The 15414-nt window shown below is 43.0% G+C and overlaps 1 protein-coding gene across 2 annotated transcripts in view; it reads right to left on the bottom strand.

Moving 5' to 3' along the window:
• Positions 1–1176: 1176 nt before the first annotated feature.
• The window catches only part of adgra1a (adhesion G protein-coupled receptor A1a), a 32151-nt gene continuing 17913 nt past the window's right edge, over positions 1177–15414 (bottom strand). For both annotated transcript variants that reach the window (XM_039788930.1, XM_039788931.1), the window contains exons 4-7: positions 13427–13550; positions 8274–8425; positions 5054–5149; positions 1177–4970 (exon numbers count right to left, since the gene is read on the bottom strand). In XM_039788930.1, coding sequence (XP_039644864.1) covers positions 3473–4970; positions 5054–5149; positions 8274–8425; positions 13427–13550 — 1870 coding nt within the window. In that variant the 3' untranslated portion in view covers positions 1177–3472. The remainder of the gene's footprint in view (positions 4971–5053; positions 5150–8273; positions 8426–13426; positions 13551–15414) is intronic.

Below are 15414 nucleotides of genomic sequence, written 5' to 3'. Positions count from 1 at the left end.
TACTGTACATACTAGTGCAATATTTGTCAGACAAGAGTCTATGTGACTCTTTTTGGCAGCATACATAAAGTGTCCCGCATAGAAAATCTTCAAAGGCTTTATAAATTAATCTTCATCAAGATACTCATAAATGTAAAATTCCTCAAGGGTGAATCTATAATAATGAATACATATAACACAAAAACACACCACATTTGTATGTACCTACTCATGCACTGTTGCACACATAAAAACACACATGCTCACACTGATTCAAAAGTGTTTTCACATGTGTAACCACTCACATTTAAAATGATAGTGTCTAGCAATGCCAGTAGAAACATAATAGCATTGACAAATATAGATATTTTTGAAACGATCAATCCAAGTATTTAAAGGTGCAATCAGGGATATTTTACTGCTTCTTTGAATGATATTGTATATCAACAGAGGTTTGCAGATGTTGATGATCAATTCCAGTCAATCTTTCTCAATGGCTGCTGAGATTTCAACCCCTTAAACAATTCATAATGCACTCGGCACAGTAGTTTCTCCAAAACCTCAGTGAACACAGGAGCTTTAGATTCTTCCACTTGTTGGATGGATGAGTGTTTGAGATCTGTAAAGAATATTAGTATATTTTGCTTTTGTTTTTAATGAACGATAAACAAATTATAAATACATTGTTAAAGTAGGGCCTATGAGTGGAAACTGTAAAACACTGAGGTCACTAAGTTTTAAGCAGAATGTACATGGCATCTGGCTGCGTTGGGTCACGGCTCGGTCGTTCAATGTAGGCTACGTAAGACAACCAGAGACCAAGTGCCTGTTCTTCAGCAGCTACATTGATAATATAGTTTAGAGTTGTTTCGCCAACATTTTGCGTGTTTTACAAGTATAAAGGCAGTTCTTTAATCACATGTCCGCATGTCATTGTGTCCTTGAGTGAGGAACTACTGCACTGACTTCAAAAAGAAATCTGTTTCTATACAAGTCTATGAGGACGTGACCCTACTTCTCACTTGATTTATTACCTCAGTAAACGTTTTCATAAATAAAATATGAAAATAAATAAATAAATTATGGAACCATTTTTAAAATAGATGATAAAGCAGGGGATACTTCAGGACCTGTCAATCAGGACAGAGGCTTAGCAATGCCCTGTGGACATTAAAATAGCAGTGAACTTGTTTTTGGTTGTCGTCCGTGTTTTCATTTTAAACTTTGAGCCTCTCACTGTGTGTTTTCATTTCATCAAAGTTAATTGGAACATTTTCGTCGCCTAAAAATATCTTGTTCTGCCAACCAAGCTAGCTAGCTACCGATAGTGTTAGCTGGTAACTTAAGGGAAAGTTTGCCGATCGGAAAGTTCGGATTTGCCGTACAGCCGTACGTGTAGTTTACCCGTCAGTAAATCTCCACTGGATGACTCCCTTCAGAAGAGTTGAAAAAATCAACTTTCCATCTTTAGCATTTAGCTTAGCGCTGCGCCATTGCAACCATAAACAACACTGGCTTTGCCGTGTCAAATCCTGCTCCACCCTCTCTTCAAGAATCATCACGTCCGAGTTTGGCCGTCGCCAAGATGGCAACGGCCAAACTCGAGGCTTCAAAACGGCAGTCCACAAACCAACGGGTGAGGTCACTGCTGCTACGTCCACAATCTTTACAGTCTATGGTACAATTGCATGTGACAATAGAGTTTAAATACACGTTTGCAGCTCATGGTACAATTAGATTAGCTGGACAAAATTGATATCTGGCAATAGTCATGTGCTTTCCTATGATGTGACAAGAGTGTGTGAATGAAACATTAAGTTGTTACATTTGACTAATTTAGAGGCTGGTCGGGTGGCTTGTAAGATAAATTGCTTGCTCGAGGGCTAATTGTTTTTGTTGCAGATGGTGCAGAAAGAGGGAGATCTATATAGTCTATTTTGTAATATGTAGGTATTTAGAGATCTTTTAAAGGGGCGCTATGCAGTTTTGACAATTTCTTCGCTTTTTGCTTTCCTAGATTTCTGCTTCTCTTTTGCCGGCTCAGCCATGACAATAGTGTGAAAAACTCCGGTGCTACCAGCCGGTTCTTAAAAAGCAACGAAAAGCAATTAATTACATCAGGAGACCTGATATCACGCGATACTTTCTGACGCTGAGGCCCGCGGCTCCCCGGCCCAAAGTTGCAAGGGAGGTTTTTCTGCTCACAGGCCCTAGGGGGTAGGGAGATGACCACCATTCAACTCGAAAAAAGTCATATAACCATTCCAATGACTCCGAAGCTGTTCAGTTAAGGTAAATTAAGGTTAAAAAAACTGCATAGTTTCCCTTTAAAAGACATGTTATTGTTGAAATAAATAACTACACAAGTAGTTATGTATATCTCGTTGTACGTTTGCCATATTATGGACATAATGTGCAAAAATAGTTATTCCAATTGTTCGAACCTATGTGTCTGTTTAAAACGAACATTCGAACAGCATTTTTGGATTGATCAGATGAAATGAAAAATTAGAAGAGCCTTGTGCGTGCGCCCTCACGGCATTTGTTTGCTTTCCTCACTACCTTTTTCAATCACATGGATTGGCTGTATTGCCGACGGCCGACAGTGAGTGACCGTTGCCCTAGTCTGTGTCACCACGCACCAGCCTTCGTCGGCCTTTTTTGGGCCGATTCAGCGTCGGTCATCAGCTAAACAGCCGGTCCATCTCGGTTCAAGGTTGCCTTGGTGCGTCATGGCCTTCACATTTCCCCCTGAGATCATTCATTTTAAATGTAAATATAGCTGATGTTACAGAACAGCTGCTTGGTCACAGCTTGCTTGGTAATGACTGCTGGTCAACATAGTATTTATAAGCCAGTTTAACTTTAAGGGGACAATGCAATCTTTGGGTCTATTAAGATCGGGTCTGACTGTCCTCGAGTCCCTTCTGGATCAGGTCTCTTATTTTAGACAAGTCATTTTAGCCCACTGAGTTTAGGTATGTTTTGCCCTGGTCTGTTTGGGATCAGGTCCATAGTTTTAAATCTGTGTAGACCCTTTAGGTTGCAGCTGACCTGCATGGCTGTGGACTGTAGGAGGGATGGGGAACAACTGACACAAACATAGGGAGAACATTCAAACTCCACACAAATAGGCTCCAACTGGAACTGATGGAGTTCGAACTCAGGGCCTTCTTGCTGTGACCTCGCAAACTACTGAGCCAGTGCACCCCTACGGAGCCACACAATACTGATTGCAACTTTAAACAGCATGGAGCAGAATAATAATTCAACAATAATTGAACCTCTCTTTATAAAAACTGATAAGTAACCCACTTTAAGATAACTTTGTCATAAAGGGTTCTGAGATATCATCACGATACAAGAACTCACTGAAAATTCAACCTGTGGTTTAAGGGCAAAGCTGAAGGCATTGAGACCCAAACACTTACGGAGTAATTGGATTACAGGGTTGCTGGAAGGTCTGGCAAGTACAGGTACAAGTATGAGGAAACTATACGGTGGTTTCATTCTTCCAAGGGCCAGTCCGTATGTTTCCTGGGGCGTCTGAACCAAACAGGCTGTCTTCTTGCAGGCTCATGTTCCGGCCGATGGTACCTCGCCGGCTGAAAGTGCCGTGCTGCCGAGGCAGAGTATTTCTTGGGAAACCTTTCTGCTCCGCCTCTACGCCGAGTTTATCCTTTTCTTTATCTGTTGTCTTTGACATGCAGCTGGACGTGTCGGGATCTTGCTGAAATTGCAAGGTAAAGGGATCAGGTTTCTCACAGCAGCTTGTAGTGGAAGAGTGATCTGCTGAGCTGTACATGTGCCACTGGCAGGTGTGGACCCCATGAGCAGGCAGGAGGAGGCTGTGACAGGAAGAAATGCTGTCATGCATGCTGTGTGCGTGGCTGTGACAGGACGTCATTGAGTCTTGTACGCTGTGGCAGGAGTTCTGGTGTTGCAAGCTGTGGCAGGAAGCCAGCTGCTTATCCAAGTGAGGGCTGGGGCAGGGGAGCTGGAGGTCTGGCTGTGGGCTAATGGAAACCAGTGGGGAGCCTTCAAGGTGGTGCGCTGCACGAGGGCTGTCCAGGTGGGAGCTGTGCACACTCCCATCCATACTGACGGAAGCCATGTGAGAACGGTAGTCCTGGAGGCATGGACGTGGGCGGTTGAAGGAGCGTGACTTTGTTCTGTCATTAAGGCAGCTCTGTAGAGGCAGAGCAGGACGAGGGAGCTCGTCAGAAAGCGACTGTGGACGAGGGGAGGGCGCTGGTTCAGCGAGAGGTGAGATGGGGTTGGCGGTAACAGGACTCATCACGGCCACACAGCATGGACCTGTGTGATTGGGTGCGGGGCTCTGGGAATGTGGTGTCATTTTGTGGTAAGAACTCTGCACGAGGTGAGGAGAGAGTAGAGGATGCTTGCCTGAACATGGGGAGCTCAGGTGGCAGTGTGGCTGATGGAGCTCCTGCCTCTGGCTCTGTCCGTCCCCATTCCCGTCCTCTGACTTGGACTTGGATGGGCAACAGGCCCACCAGCGGTGCCATACATCATCACGTTTGGCACAGTGCTGGATGAGAAGGAAGAGTCCCAAAGTGACACAAAAAGCCCCATACAGGCAGCTGAATATCATATCCAGGAAATGCCCCATTGATACCGCCAATGCTCCTAAAGCCCAGGTAGACAGGTACAGAAAGAGGGTGAAGGCTGTGGCTCGGAGCTGAGATTTAAATGAGTGCTCATTGGCCAGCACCGACACGCCTGTTGCAAATGGCGGACAGTCTCCACTAGGCCCTGAAACTCCCCCGGTGTCGGTGTGGCAGTGATGGTTTGACTCACTAAATGATAACTGCTGCTGCTCCTCACTCAGAACTCGCAGCTCATACTTCTTCTCTGGGTGGCGTTTAAGTTGGATGTAAGTGCACAAGAAGTACACAGACATGACTAAGACCAGAAGACCCATGGGGGCATAGAAACCTCCCAAGCTTGGTTCCCATGCCATCCAGCAACTGAAAAAGACAGTGACATAAAGGTGTGTTATTTACTAAAGAATTAATGAAAACATGATTGTTTAGAAATAATGAGTACTTACTACAAAGCGTCATCCCTGCTGCCATAGTTATCCATACCAAATGCTGCCGTAACTCCAACAATCATGAGAGGGACTCCATCACTTACAAGATAAAATCTGCAAAAAATGATAAAGTATAAATGCTGGCAGGGTAACAGGTGGGTCAGAGAGACAGAACAAAATCCATTTAAATCAAATTATTCAAATTTATATTTCTATAATTTTTAAAACTATTGAATGGATTGCTGTGAAATCCGGTGTAGATATCCATGGTGCTCAGATGATAATTCCTAATGGCTTTGGTGATCCCCTGACTTTTCATCCAGCACCATTGACATTTAAAAAAACAAATGTCAATATGGTGACATCTTTTGGATGAGTTGCCATGAAATTTGGTTCTGACATTTATATTTCCTTCAGGATGAATTGTAATAACTTTGGTGGTCCTCTGACTTTTCATCTAGCGCCATCATCAGGGCAAAATTTGTCCAATACCTTAGTTTATGACCAAATATCAGTAAAACTAATAACATCAGCCTCAGCTGTACAATGTGTTTAGTACTAACTCGCAAGGTTAGCAAGCTAACCGCCAAAGATTAACATGTAACATTGACATTGTGAGCATTTTGCCATGTTACTTTAGCATATAGCTCAAAGCACAACTACTTACCTGGCGATACATATTTTTCTGATTCTAATTCTGAGCCCTAGAGGTGTGGGTAGGCATATTATTACTTTGGACTTGCTCAGGTTAGCTGTTTCTTCCTGTTTCAGTCTTTATGCTAAGCTAGGCTAGCCACATCGAATCAATTTAATTTTATTCATAGTGTCAAATCATAACAGAAGTTATCTCAGGGACAATTTACAGATAGAGTAGGTCCAGACCACACTCTGTAATTTACAAAGCAAGTGATTGGTGTGAGAGTGGCGAGGACAACTTCCTTTTAACAGGCAGAAACCTCGGACAGAAACTGACTCTGGTGGGCGGTGAGACGCTGTGAGAGAGAGAGAGAGAGAGAGAGAGAGAGAGAGACAGCTATACAGAATCCCGACGCTGATCCAAGTTCTGTTCTTAACACAAAGACATAAGATTGATATTTATCATTCTCACCTCACTCGCAGAAAGACGGCTAATAAGCATTCCAAAACGATGAACTATTGGAGCTCAATTTTGTAATAAATTTCAATCAGAATTTTAAAACGTGAGCTTTGCTTAAATTTTGGGCAGTAAACAAGCTGATTCTATTAACAGTGGGAGTGATTCACTTGCACAGGATGGACCAACTAATTAGTGATGCAAAACTTTTATGGGAGAAACTCAGTTGTAAGATTTGTTCAATTTCAAATTCTTTCAAATTTAAACTCCTAATTTGACTTTATATGCTAAGCAAGTAGTGCAGCATCAAGTAGCTGAGTATTATTGTTAAAGACTTTCTGCAAGTCTGCTAGGGCGCTCAAAAATGAACTGTAAAGGACCTTTGGCTTAAAGGTGCAATATGTAATATTGTGTGTAATACTGGCAGCTAGCGGTTAAAATAGTTACTGCAGTACAAATTCAAAATACTGGAGAGTCGTTTCCCCCGCCCCCTCCTGCCCAGACTCGAAGTTCACGGAGGTTGCCAGGCTGAGACCGCAGCATTCACAACAATGTTGCTAGACGCTTTTCTCACATAGCCAGACATTACTTCCAGGGTTCTAAATTAGCACCGTTTACCAGCCAAATGCTGGTGAAATATGCAAGTGGCTGGTAGATTGGCTTCACTCACCAGCCAAAAAACCCAATGGTAATCTATTGAATGGCTGGTAATATTTGAACATTCATTAGCCATTTGGCTGGTAGACGAAAAAGTTAATTTTGAATTGATTCACAGCACAACAGAGTAGCTAACGTTAGATGCTAGTCTCACATAGCCAGACATTACTCCACAGCACAGCGTAGCTAACGTTAGATTCTGGCTATATTGACAGTCATAAAAGCCCGTGCTCATTCGGGGCTCTGTAACCAACTGACAGACACACTTTTTCGGTTTAAAATTACAGTATGAACCGCTAAAAACACAACAACCTCACCGTCCTCTCCACACGCCAGTCAGGCACACTTCCTCAGCTTAGAATTACAATACGAAATGCTAAATATACCACTACCTTGCCGACGGAATACACTTCATTGGCTTAGAATTACGGCAACAATCGCTAAACACACTGCAAACTCACAGTCCTCTCTTTCCGATTTACAGCCCCCCTCTCGTGGCTTAAAATAACTCACCGTTGTCGGCTCCAGCCGCTGAAGAGGCTACACGCTGTAAACAGCCGTGGGCTTGCCTGGTCCCCCGGTAACGTTAGCAGTAAGCAGGGTTAGCAAGGCAGCGTTAGCCAGGACCAGTCGGGATCACTTTACTGTCTCAATTGTTTTTGCAAGTAACCAACTCCGGTACTCTAGCTATATAATTCAATGTGAGTACACAAATGTTGAAATGACAAAAAATGCCCCTAGTAGCTGTGATAAATTAGCCTGAAGCTAATGCTTACCGGTTCAGGAGGAAATAAGCCAATTCTGCGTCCTTTTGGGCTCTAAGCTGTCTCCATCTTTCAAATACATCTCCAATATTTACCAGGGGGTTGTTACGTCTCTGGTCACGCAACTGTTAGAAAAATGCTGTTTTCTTTTTTTTAGGTTGGGTAGAATCTATCTCTGTTGATCCTGTTCGTTTGTTTGCTGCTTTCATGGCTGTACTAACGTTACAGCTGTAGCGTGCTGGGTTTACGTGTTTACAGGTATATCTGGCAACCCAGCCTGGCTGTCAAACTGGGCCGTTGATAACAACACACAGATCAAAACATAAACATAAATTCCGTCACGGAATGTAAATTTCAAAAAGAAAAATACTGAAATTAGCATTGTTGTCAGAAAAGATAGTATTTCAGTTTAACATGTTTCCTTAATATCTGATGAGGCATTGGTGTCATTTTTGGATTTATTACAGTACAAATATTACATATTGGACCTTTAACACTCCAAAATGTACTTTCTCTAAATCAGCCGAAAATCTTGTATAAAAGAGACGTGGTCCAAGGGCACGCACATCACTGCTATATTCCACATTTTAACATCATGATGGTTTTGAAAAGCAGGGTACTGCTTGTTGACAGTCAGATCCCAGTAAAGCAGTCATGTCAGTCAATTCAAACATTGACCATCCCTGTTGCGCACTTAAAAACCCGCTTATAGCTCACAGCTTACCTGAGGACGGTTGGTTTGGTGCGAGTCTGGGCTGGCCCATTCCTCTTCTGGGGCCGAAGTGGATCTTTGGACACATCCTTACAGATGTTTCTAGCAGTGAATGTCAGCCACAGCATGGTAGACAAAGACGCATAGTGGAGCACAATGCCAACCTAACAGATGAAGTTGTAAACAAAGATTATTAAAAGCAATATGAGTTCATTGTCCAAATTTGCATGGGGTGTATTAGTGTTTTGTACATGAATTTGAGATAAAGGGGTATTAATCACACCACAAATTGCGCTCCAACCTATTATACCATTATTATGCTGCTAAGATAAGATAAAATAAGATAAACTTTATTCGTGCTGTCCGGAGGGAAATGAATGGAAAGACAGAGAGCAACTGTTGCTGGCTGCTGCTCGTACGGCGCCGGAACTGGACCTGCTAACTGTAGCTCCCTGACCCTGGAACTTTGCTACATTTTTGTTTTAATTTGTTGTCTTTTTGCCTTTGTTACTGGAGCAAATATTGCCTATGATAGAGATCCACTCATCAACATCGAAGAATGAAGAGCAGGGATTGGATTAGGTGCAGCGGACCTTGAGACAGTGACTGCTCACAGCATCTTCCGACCACCCAGCCAGACTAGCTGGACCAAGGTGTGACCACCCCGGGAAGAGAGGGAAGACAGCCGGGATAAGAGCTAGGCTCACCCAGATTGGACCTAGGGCTGTTCCATTACCCAGACTGCACCTGGCTGATGTCAGGTCACAGGAGAGTGGAATGGATGAACTAGTACTAGGGATGGTCCAGCAACGGGAGAAAGGAGACTGTTGTGCCCACATCTGGCAGAGACGGGGCTCCATCTTGGCAGCAGGACTCCGGTGGGACGAGGGGCAGCAGACTATGATGGCATCAGTGATGTTTGGTGCTCAAAGGTAGTGAAAGTTGATGGACAATGTTTCCCTGATGTCGAATTTTTAATGTTAAACCTGGAGTTCGGAGATTTTGTCTCCCCTCCTCTGGCAGTGAGTGTAATTACACACTTGTTGAAGTGCTTAAAAAAAGCAGTGGGATTCATAAAAACGTGGCGGCGCTGTGGTCTCTCCCCCCTTCCTTGGGTGTTTTGCCCCTCATTTCGATATGTGCTTATAAAGTCTGTGTGAAATGTCTACAGTTAGTTAACTAGTCCCTCTTCAGTCATATATTTTAGGAGTAGACGTGTTTTGACATGAATGTGGATTTATTAAGCTCTAGTGTGTCCCTATTAGACAGGTAGGTCCACAATGTATAAACCAGGCCCCCAGGAAATGCGCCAGGCATTTGCTTCTGCAAATTGAACATAGCGGCCAAGTGGAATTGCAACTCCCGGTCTATCAAGTGATGCCCTCTGGCCCAAAAAGACTTTTCCCTATAGACTTACATGGCGTAAATAAGTGGATGAATTTCTTCAAGCGTGACAACCCTAACCAAATCTCGTCTAGCAGAATTTAATTCATTCTGTCTGATAACATTTGGAAAGTGTAGAAGAGCTGTACGAATAAATCATTTAATGGCAATTAAAGTTAGCGGAGCGGTAAACTGGAAGTAGCCGGCTTGGCCAGCTGAAGTCTCTAGTGTGCCTGCTCTAGGGCCACACAGTGCAAAAGCAGTGCCGATCATGGCTTCTTGCGCCACTGAGCAACTCTCACAGGAATAAACGGGGCTCCGCCTCCAACGCTGTATCTAGGTTTTATTATATATCAATGGTATGAACCTACCCTGTGTCTAGTGTTAATTTCGTCAGACAAGACGAGACTAAATATGTTCGTCAACGACCTTTTTTTCCATGACTAAGACGAGAAGATGACGAGACTGTGCCAATGTCCAAAAACGCTGACTAAGACTAAATTAACATGCATTATTGTTGACGAAAAAGACGAGACTAAAATGTTTTGCATAAAATAAAAACTAAGATAAAATCTCTCTTCATTTTCGTCTACAATCGTCTCTACTTTTTCATCATGAGATAGAATATTCAGCTGTTACTGAGACCCGGTGCTACGGCACCGACAGGTGCCCTAACGACCGTTATCTACCGGACCGAATAGCAACGCAGATTTTGGTGCCACTTAAATGCCTGCGCTTCTCTCTGATGCTCCTAAACGGACGTTAGAGGCAACCGAAACATCGCTGCACGGGGCGCTAGTTAACACTACACTTGGCAGCAGGTAACGTTAGCATACCGTTAGCTAGCAGTTGGAGTAAGCACGGTTAAAATCATTGACATATATAAAAGGGTTACAATGCTGACAGCTAAACGGTGTAAAGGTTTGTCTCTATTTCCAACACGAGACGTACGACAGTCTGCAGCAAAATAGGTGACAAAATTAACACTACCTGTGTCTGCACCAGGATGACCTGGGAACAGCCAGACGGTAAGACAGCTGGTAAGACACTTGGACAGTGACACGTTTAGGTTGTTATGTCTCCGGCATATTTGATTTGAAATAAAAACACTGACTTGACATGACTGAAACTAAAGTGCTGACTTGGTTTAATTAGTTTTATTGTTTTCACATCCATACTGGGTGAACAGTGAAACAACTGTAGCCTTTTCGGCAGGGGGAGAGTTCTAAGCCCGAAAAAGCTACCTCTCCTATAGTTACGCGGTTATAGTTCTAGACTGCCGGGGGACTTCCTTCCTTTCACACACTGAGCTGCTCTCTCCTCTCCCTTTCTATTACTATTACTATTTGTGTGTATCCCGTCCCAGAAATGCTTGTTACTAATCCTAGCTTCTGGGGAGTTTACTCCCCGGAGTCCTTATGTTTTTTCCCCCAGCGTATTTCCTTGGAGAACGTTGGCACCAAGATCCTGGTTCCAGCTGTCACCGTGGTCCTGCTGCACTCCCTGCTGAGCTCAGCGGTGCCCTGCAATGTCATGCTGCGTCCTGCTGAACCCTGCTGCTTCCTGCTGAACCCTGCAGCTTCCCGCTACATCCATCCATGCTCTGCTGGGCCACGCTACATCCTGTAACGCCCTGCAGCGCCCTGATATGACATGAACTACTACAACTACCATTGAAGTCACTGTTCCATTATTAATGTGACTATTATCACCACTGTTCATCACACCCCCAACCGGCTCGTCAGACACCGCCTACCAAGAGCCTGGGTCTGTCCCAGGTTTCTTCCCAAGAGGGAGTTTTTCCTCGCCACTGTCGCACTGCTTGCTCTTGAGGGACTTATTGTAATTGTTGGGGCTTTGTAAATTATAGAGTGTGGTCTAGACCTACTCTATCTGTAAAGTGTCTCGAGATAACCTATGTGATGATTTGATACTATAAATAAAATTGAATTGAATTGAATTTTCTTTTTCAAGAAGTCTTGCAATTTTGCAGTCTGGAGTCACTGACTGAAAACACCAAATTGACACCAAATATTATACTGTATATATCAGGACTAAAAATAGTTTTAATTGGTCAAATGATGTTTGGTCCGCTAAAGTATTTGAGGGGATACTTGGAATATCCTCCGGTGTCTCAGGTGAACCTGAGGTCACCTGAGACCAAGGTCTCCTCCTTGCCTTTCTCACCACTGAGTCAGTATGCAGAGCCCAGGTCAGACCATCGATGATGTGGACACCATGGTACTTGAAGCTGTCCACTCGCTCCACCTAGGGCCCCTTGATATGAAGGGGGTGTAGTTCCTTCCCTGCTTCTTCCCAAACTCCATATATAATCTCTTTAGTTTGGCTGACATTCATGAGTAGTCTGTTGTCCCTGTCATGTAGGCCTTTTGATTGTTGTCTGTAATCAGGCCCACCACAGCTGTGTCCTCAGCAAACTTGATGATGAACAATTCCAGTAATTAAACATTTAGTGCGATAGTGGCGAGACAAAACTTCCTTTTAGGGAGAAACCTCAGACAGACCCAGGCTCTTGGTGGGCGGTGTCTGACGGTGCCAGTTGGGGGTGTGATGAACAGTGGCAATAATAGTAACAATAAAGATAATGGAACTATGACTAGAAACAGTAGTTGTAGTAGTTCATGGCGTAGCAGGGCACTGCAGGGCGTTACAGGGTGTAGCAGGGCGTAGCAGGACATAGCAGGACGTAGCAGGGCTCCAGTGTTAGGGATGAGGGTGGAAGAGGTGTGTCCCCCCACTAGGGTTGAGCATTGTTTTGATTTTAACAATTCTGATTCAATTTCCGATTCTTCCTTTCGATTCCGGTTCTTATCAATTCTAAATTCCAATTCTTAAAAGGAGTGGAGCAACATTACACAGTGAAAATGGCAAGTTTTGAAGAAAATCTGGATCATGCAACAAGGCAGGCCTTCTTGGTTCTTTCAGGGAATGATTTTAAAGATTTTTGAGGAATATGTTTACGCCATTTACTCTCTAACTGGGACGTTTTGGGACCCATTGGCGGGGATTTGCTACGGAAAAAATACTCACAGTGATACACTGGCAAGCTCAAATGAGGTTTAACCATGTATCCAGCTAATTTAAATAGCTCATGTCTTGTTACTGTATTGTGTCAACAGTTAACTTCATTTAATATTGTATGCAAATGTTCCAACAAAACAAGTTTCTTTCCCGAGAACATTTTGCAGAGCCACTGTCGCTGCGTCTGGATCTTAGCACCGCCCAAGACGATTTTGATTGGTTTAACGAAATGCAAACCCCCCGTTTTTTCTCCTATCCAGGAGTGTATGCCCTTGCTGCCAGACCTTCCTCCTCAGCGCTGTTGAGATAGGTCTGGCAATGCGTGACTAGACAGTGATTAACAAAAGAAAATACTTCATACTCATCCACTCAACATAGTGTTGTAAAAAAAGCACAAAAAAACAATAGGCACAATAGCAAACATACACTGTTCTGTACATGTGAGCCAGAACACATTTTACACATGAGTAGCTTGAAAGGAAACCAGAAAATAATATATAGCAAGCCTGCTCGTGGTAGTGATTTAACTTAATACTCAGTGAACATTTACTTTCCCATGGACACTGATGCCTCTCTCAGTTTCTGAGTGATGCCTATAGCTGCCATTGACCTCAAAACGGCTTCAGCAACAGCTAAAGGGAGCTTTCAGTTCTCTTTGGTTCATCATACTGTTCGGAACACGTTTTTAAAAGCGCTGTGAAATAACACTATTCTGAGAAAGTAAGAAAAGAACAACTTACAATTTGGCACACAAAAGGTAAGTTGATCTGATTGATGCCCCCGGCGAAAACTCCAAATGTCAGCCCCGTGTGAAAGAGGAAGTTTAGGAGTGTGTGCCAGCCATTCCTGCTGATGCGGACCACACTGCAAACAATGAGTTCAAAGTTAAAAAGAAGGATGTCCTTATACCTACTCTGCATCCACTGCTGGGTAATCACACTAAAACAGTGGGTCGCAGAAATGTATACAGTATTGTTGTGAACAATCATACTGCATTGTGCATTGAGAAGTATTTCAGGGATAAAGCAACGTTTACCTGAATGACATATAAACTGTCATTCAGCTGTATTTGGATATAATGTGGAATATATTGCTAAAATTCTGAATCACATAAATAGCACTAATGGGAGTGTCTGGATGAGTAATGACGTGTTTAGATACGGATATTTTAAATAAAAATGTATTTCTTTTTTTTTCTCTCAATAGCACAAGTGAACACTAAGAACATTTAAAAAAAAAGGACTTTTATTTTGACAAACTGCTAGACGCAACCGTAGCAACAATGCCTCTGGTAGATGGTAGCAGTTTGCAACATCAAAAGTAATGGTTGCAATCTTCCAAAAAAATTTACAGAACAAGCAACTATGCACTGTTGAAACAGGAAGTACAATGACAATGACATTTCCACCATGAATTGACGCAGAAACGGCACAAATTGGTGCATACAAATTCACCAGAAGTGTTTGACACTCAAGATTTCTTGGGGGATGACCCCCAGACCCCTTGCTTAATATGTGCCCCCTCCCCTCTCCCAGATGTTGAAAAAAATGTATGTTCTTGAAAAGGGGGGTTCTTGTGGCGTTCAAAAAAGCATTTTGAAGTTCACTGAGGCTTTTACAGCGACCGATAGCTCTTTCAACGTACATATGGGTATGTGAGTATTGTCCCATGGCATGAAAATTTCACTTTATGAGGTTTTTTAACATTAATATGCGTTCCCCCAGCCTGCCTATGGTGCCCCAGTGGCTAGAAATGGTGATAGGTGTAAACCGAGCCCTGGGTATCCTGCTCTGCCTTTGAGGAAATGAAAGCTCAGATGGGCCGATCAGGAATCTTCTCCTTATGAGGTCATAAGGAGCAAGGTTACCTCCCCTTTCTCTGGTTTGCCCGCCCAGAGAATTTGGCCCACCCATGAGAGAGAGACATCATGGCTTTCAAACGAGCAGATACAGTATCAGGGGACCACTAAGGCCTATATAAAAGAGACTTCAGATACAGTATTAGGGGACCACTAAGGTCTATATAAAAGAGACTTCAGATACAGTATTAGGGGACCACTAAGGTCTATATAAAAGAGACTTCAGATACAGTATTAGGGGACCACTAAAGTCTATATAAAAGAGAATTCAGATACAGTATTAGAGGACCACTAAGGTCTATATAAAAGAGACTTCAGATACAGTATTAGGGGACCACTAAGGTCTATATAAAAGAAACTTCAGATACAGTATTAGGGGACCACTAAGGCCTATATAAAAGAGACTTCAGATACAGTATTAGGGGACCACTAAGGCCTATGTAAAAGAGACTTCAGATACAGTATTAGGGGACCACTAAGGTCTATATAAAAGAGACTTCAGATACAGTATTAGGGGACCACTAAGGCCTATATAAAAGAGACTTCAGATACAGTATTAGGGGACCACTAAGGTCTATATAAAAGAGACTTCAGATACAGTATTAGGGGACCACTAAGGTCTATATAAAAGAGACTTCAGATACAGTATTAGGGGACCACTAAGGTCTATATAAAAGAGACTTCAGATACAGTATTAGGGGACCACTAAGGTCTATATAAAGAGAATTCAGATACAGTATTAGAGGACCACTAAGGTCTATATAAAAGAGACTTCAGATACAGTATTAGGGGACCACTAAGGTCTATATAAAAGAAACTTCAGATACAGTATTAGGGGACCACTAAGGTCTATATAAAAGAGACTTCAGA

The sequence above is a fragment of the Perca fluviatilis genome, chromosome 21 (genome assembly GCF_010015445.1).
Source record: "Perca fluviatilis chromosome 21, GENO_Pfluv_1.0, whole genome shotgun sequence".
Taxonomy (NCBI): domain Eukaryota; kingdom Metazoa; phylum Chordata; class Actinopteri; order Perciformes; family Percidae; genus Perca; species Perca fluviatilis.
The sequence above is the reverse complement of the archived record's forward strand: the minus strand, read 5'-3'. Positions and strand labels throughout refer to the sequence as shown.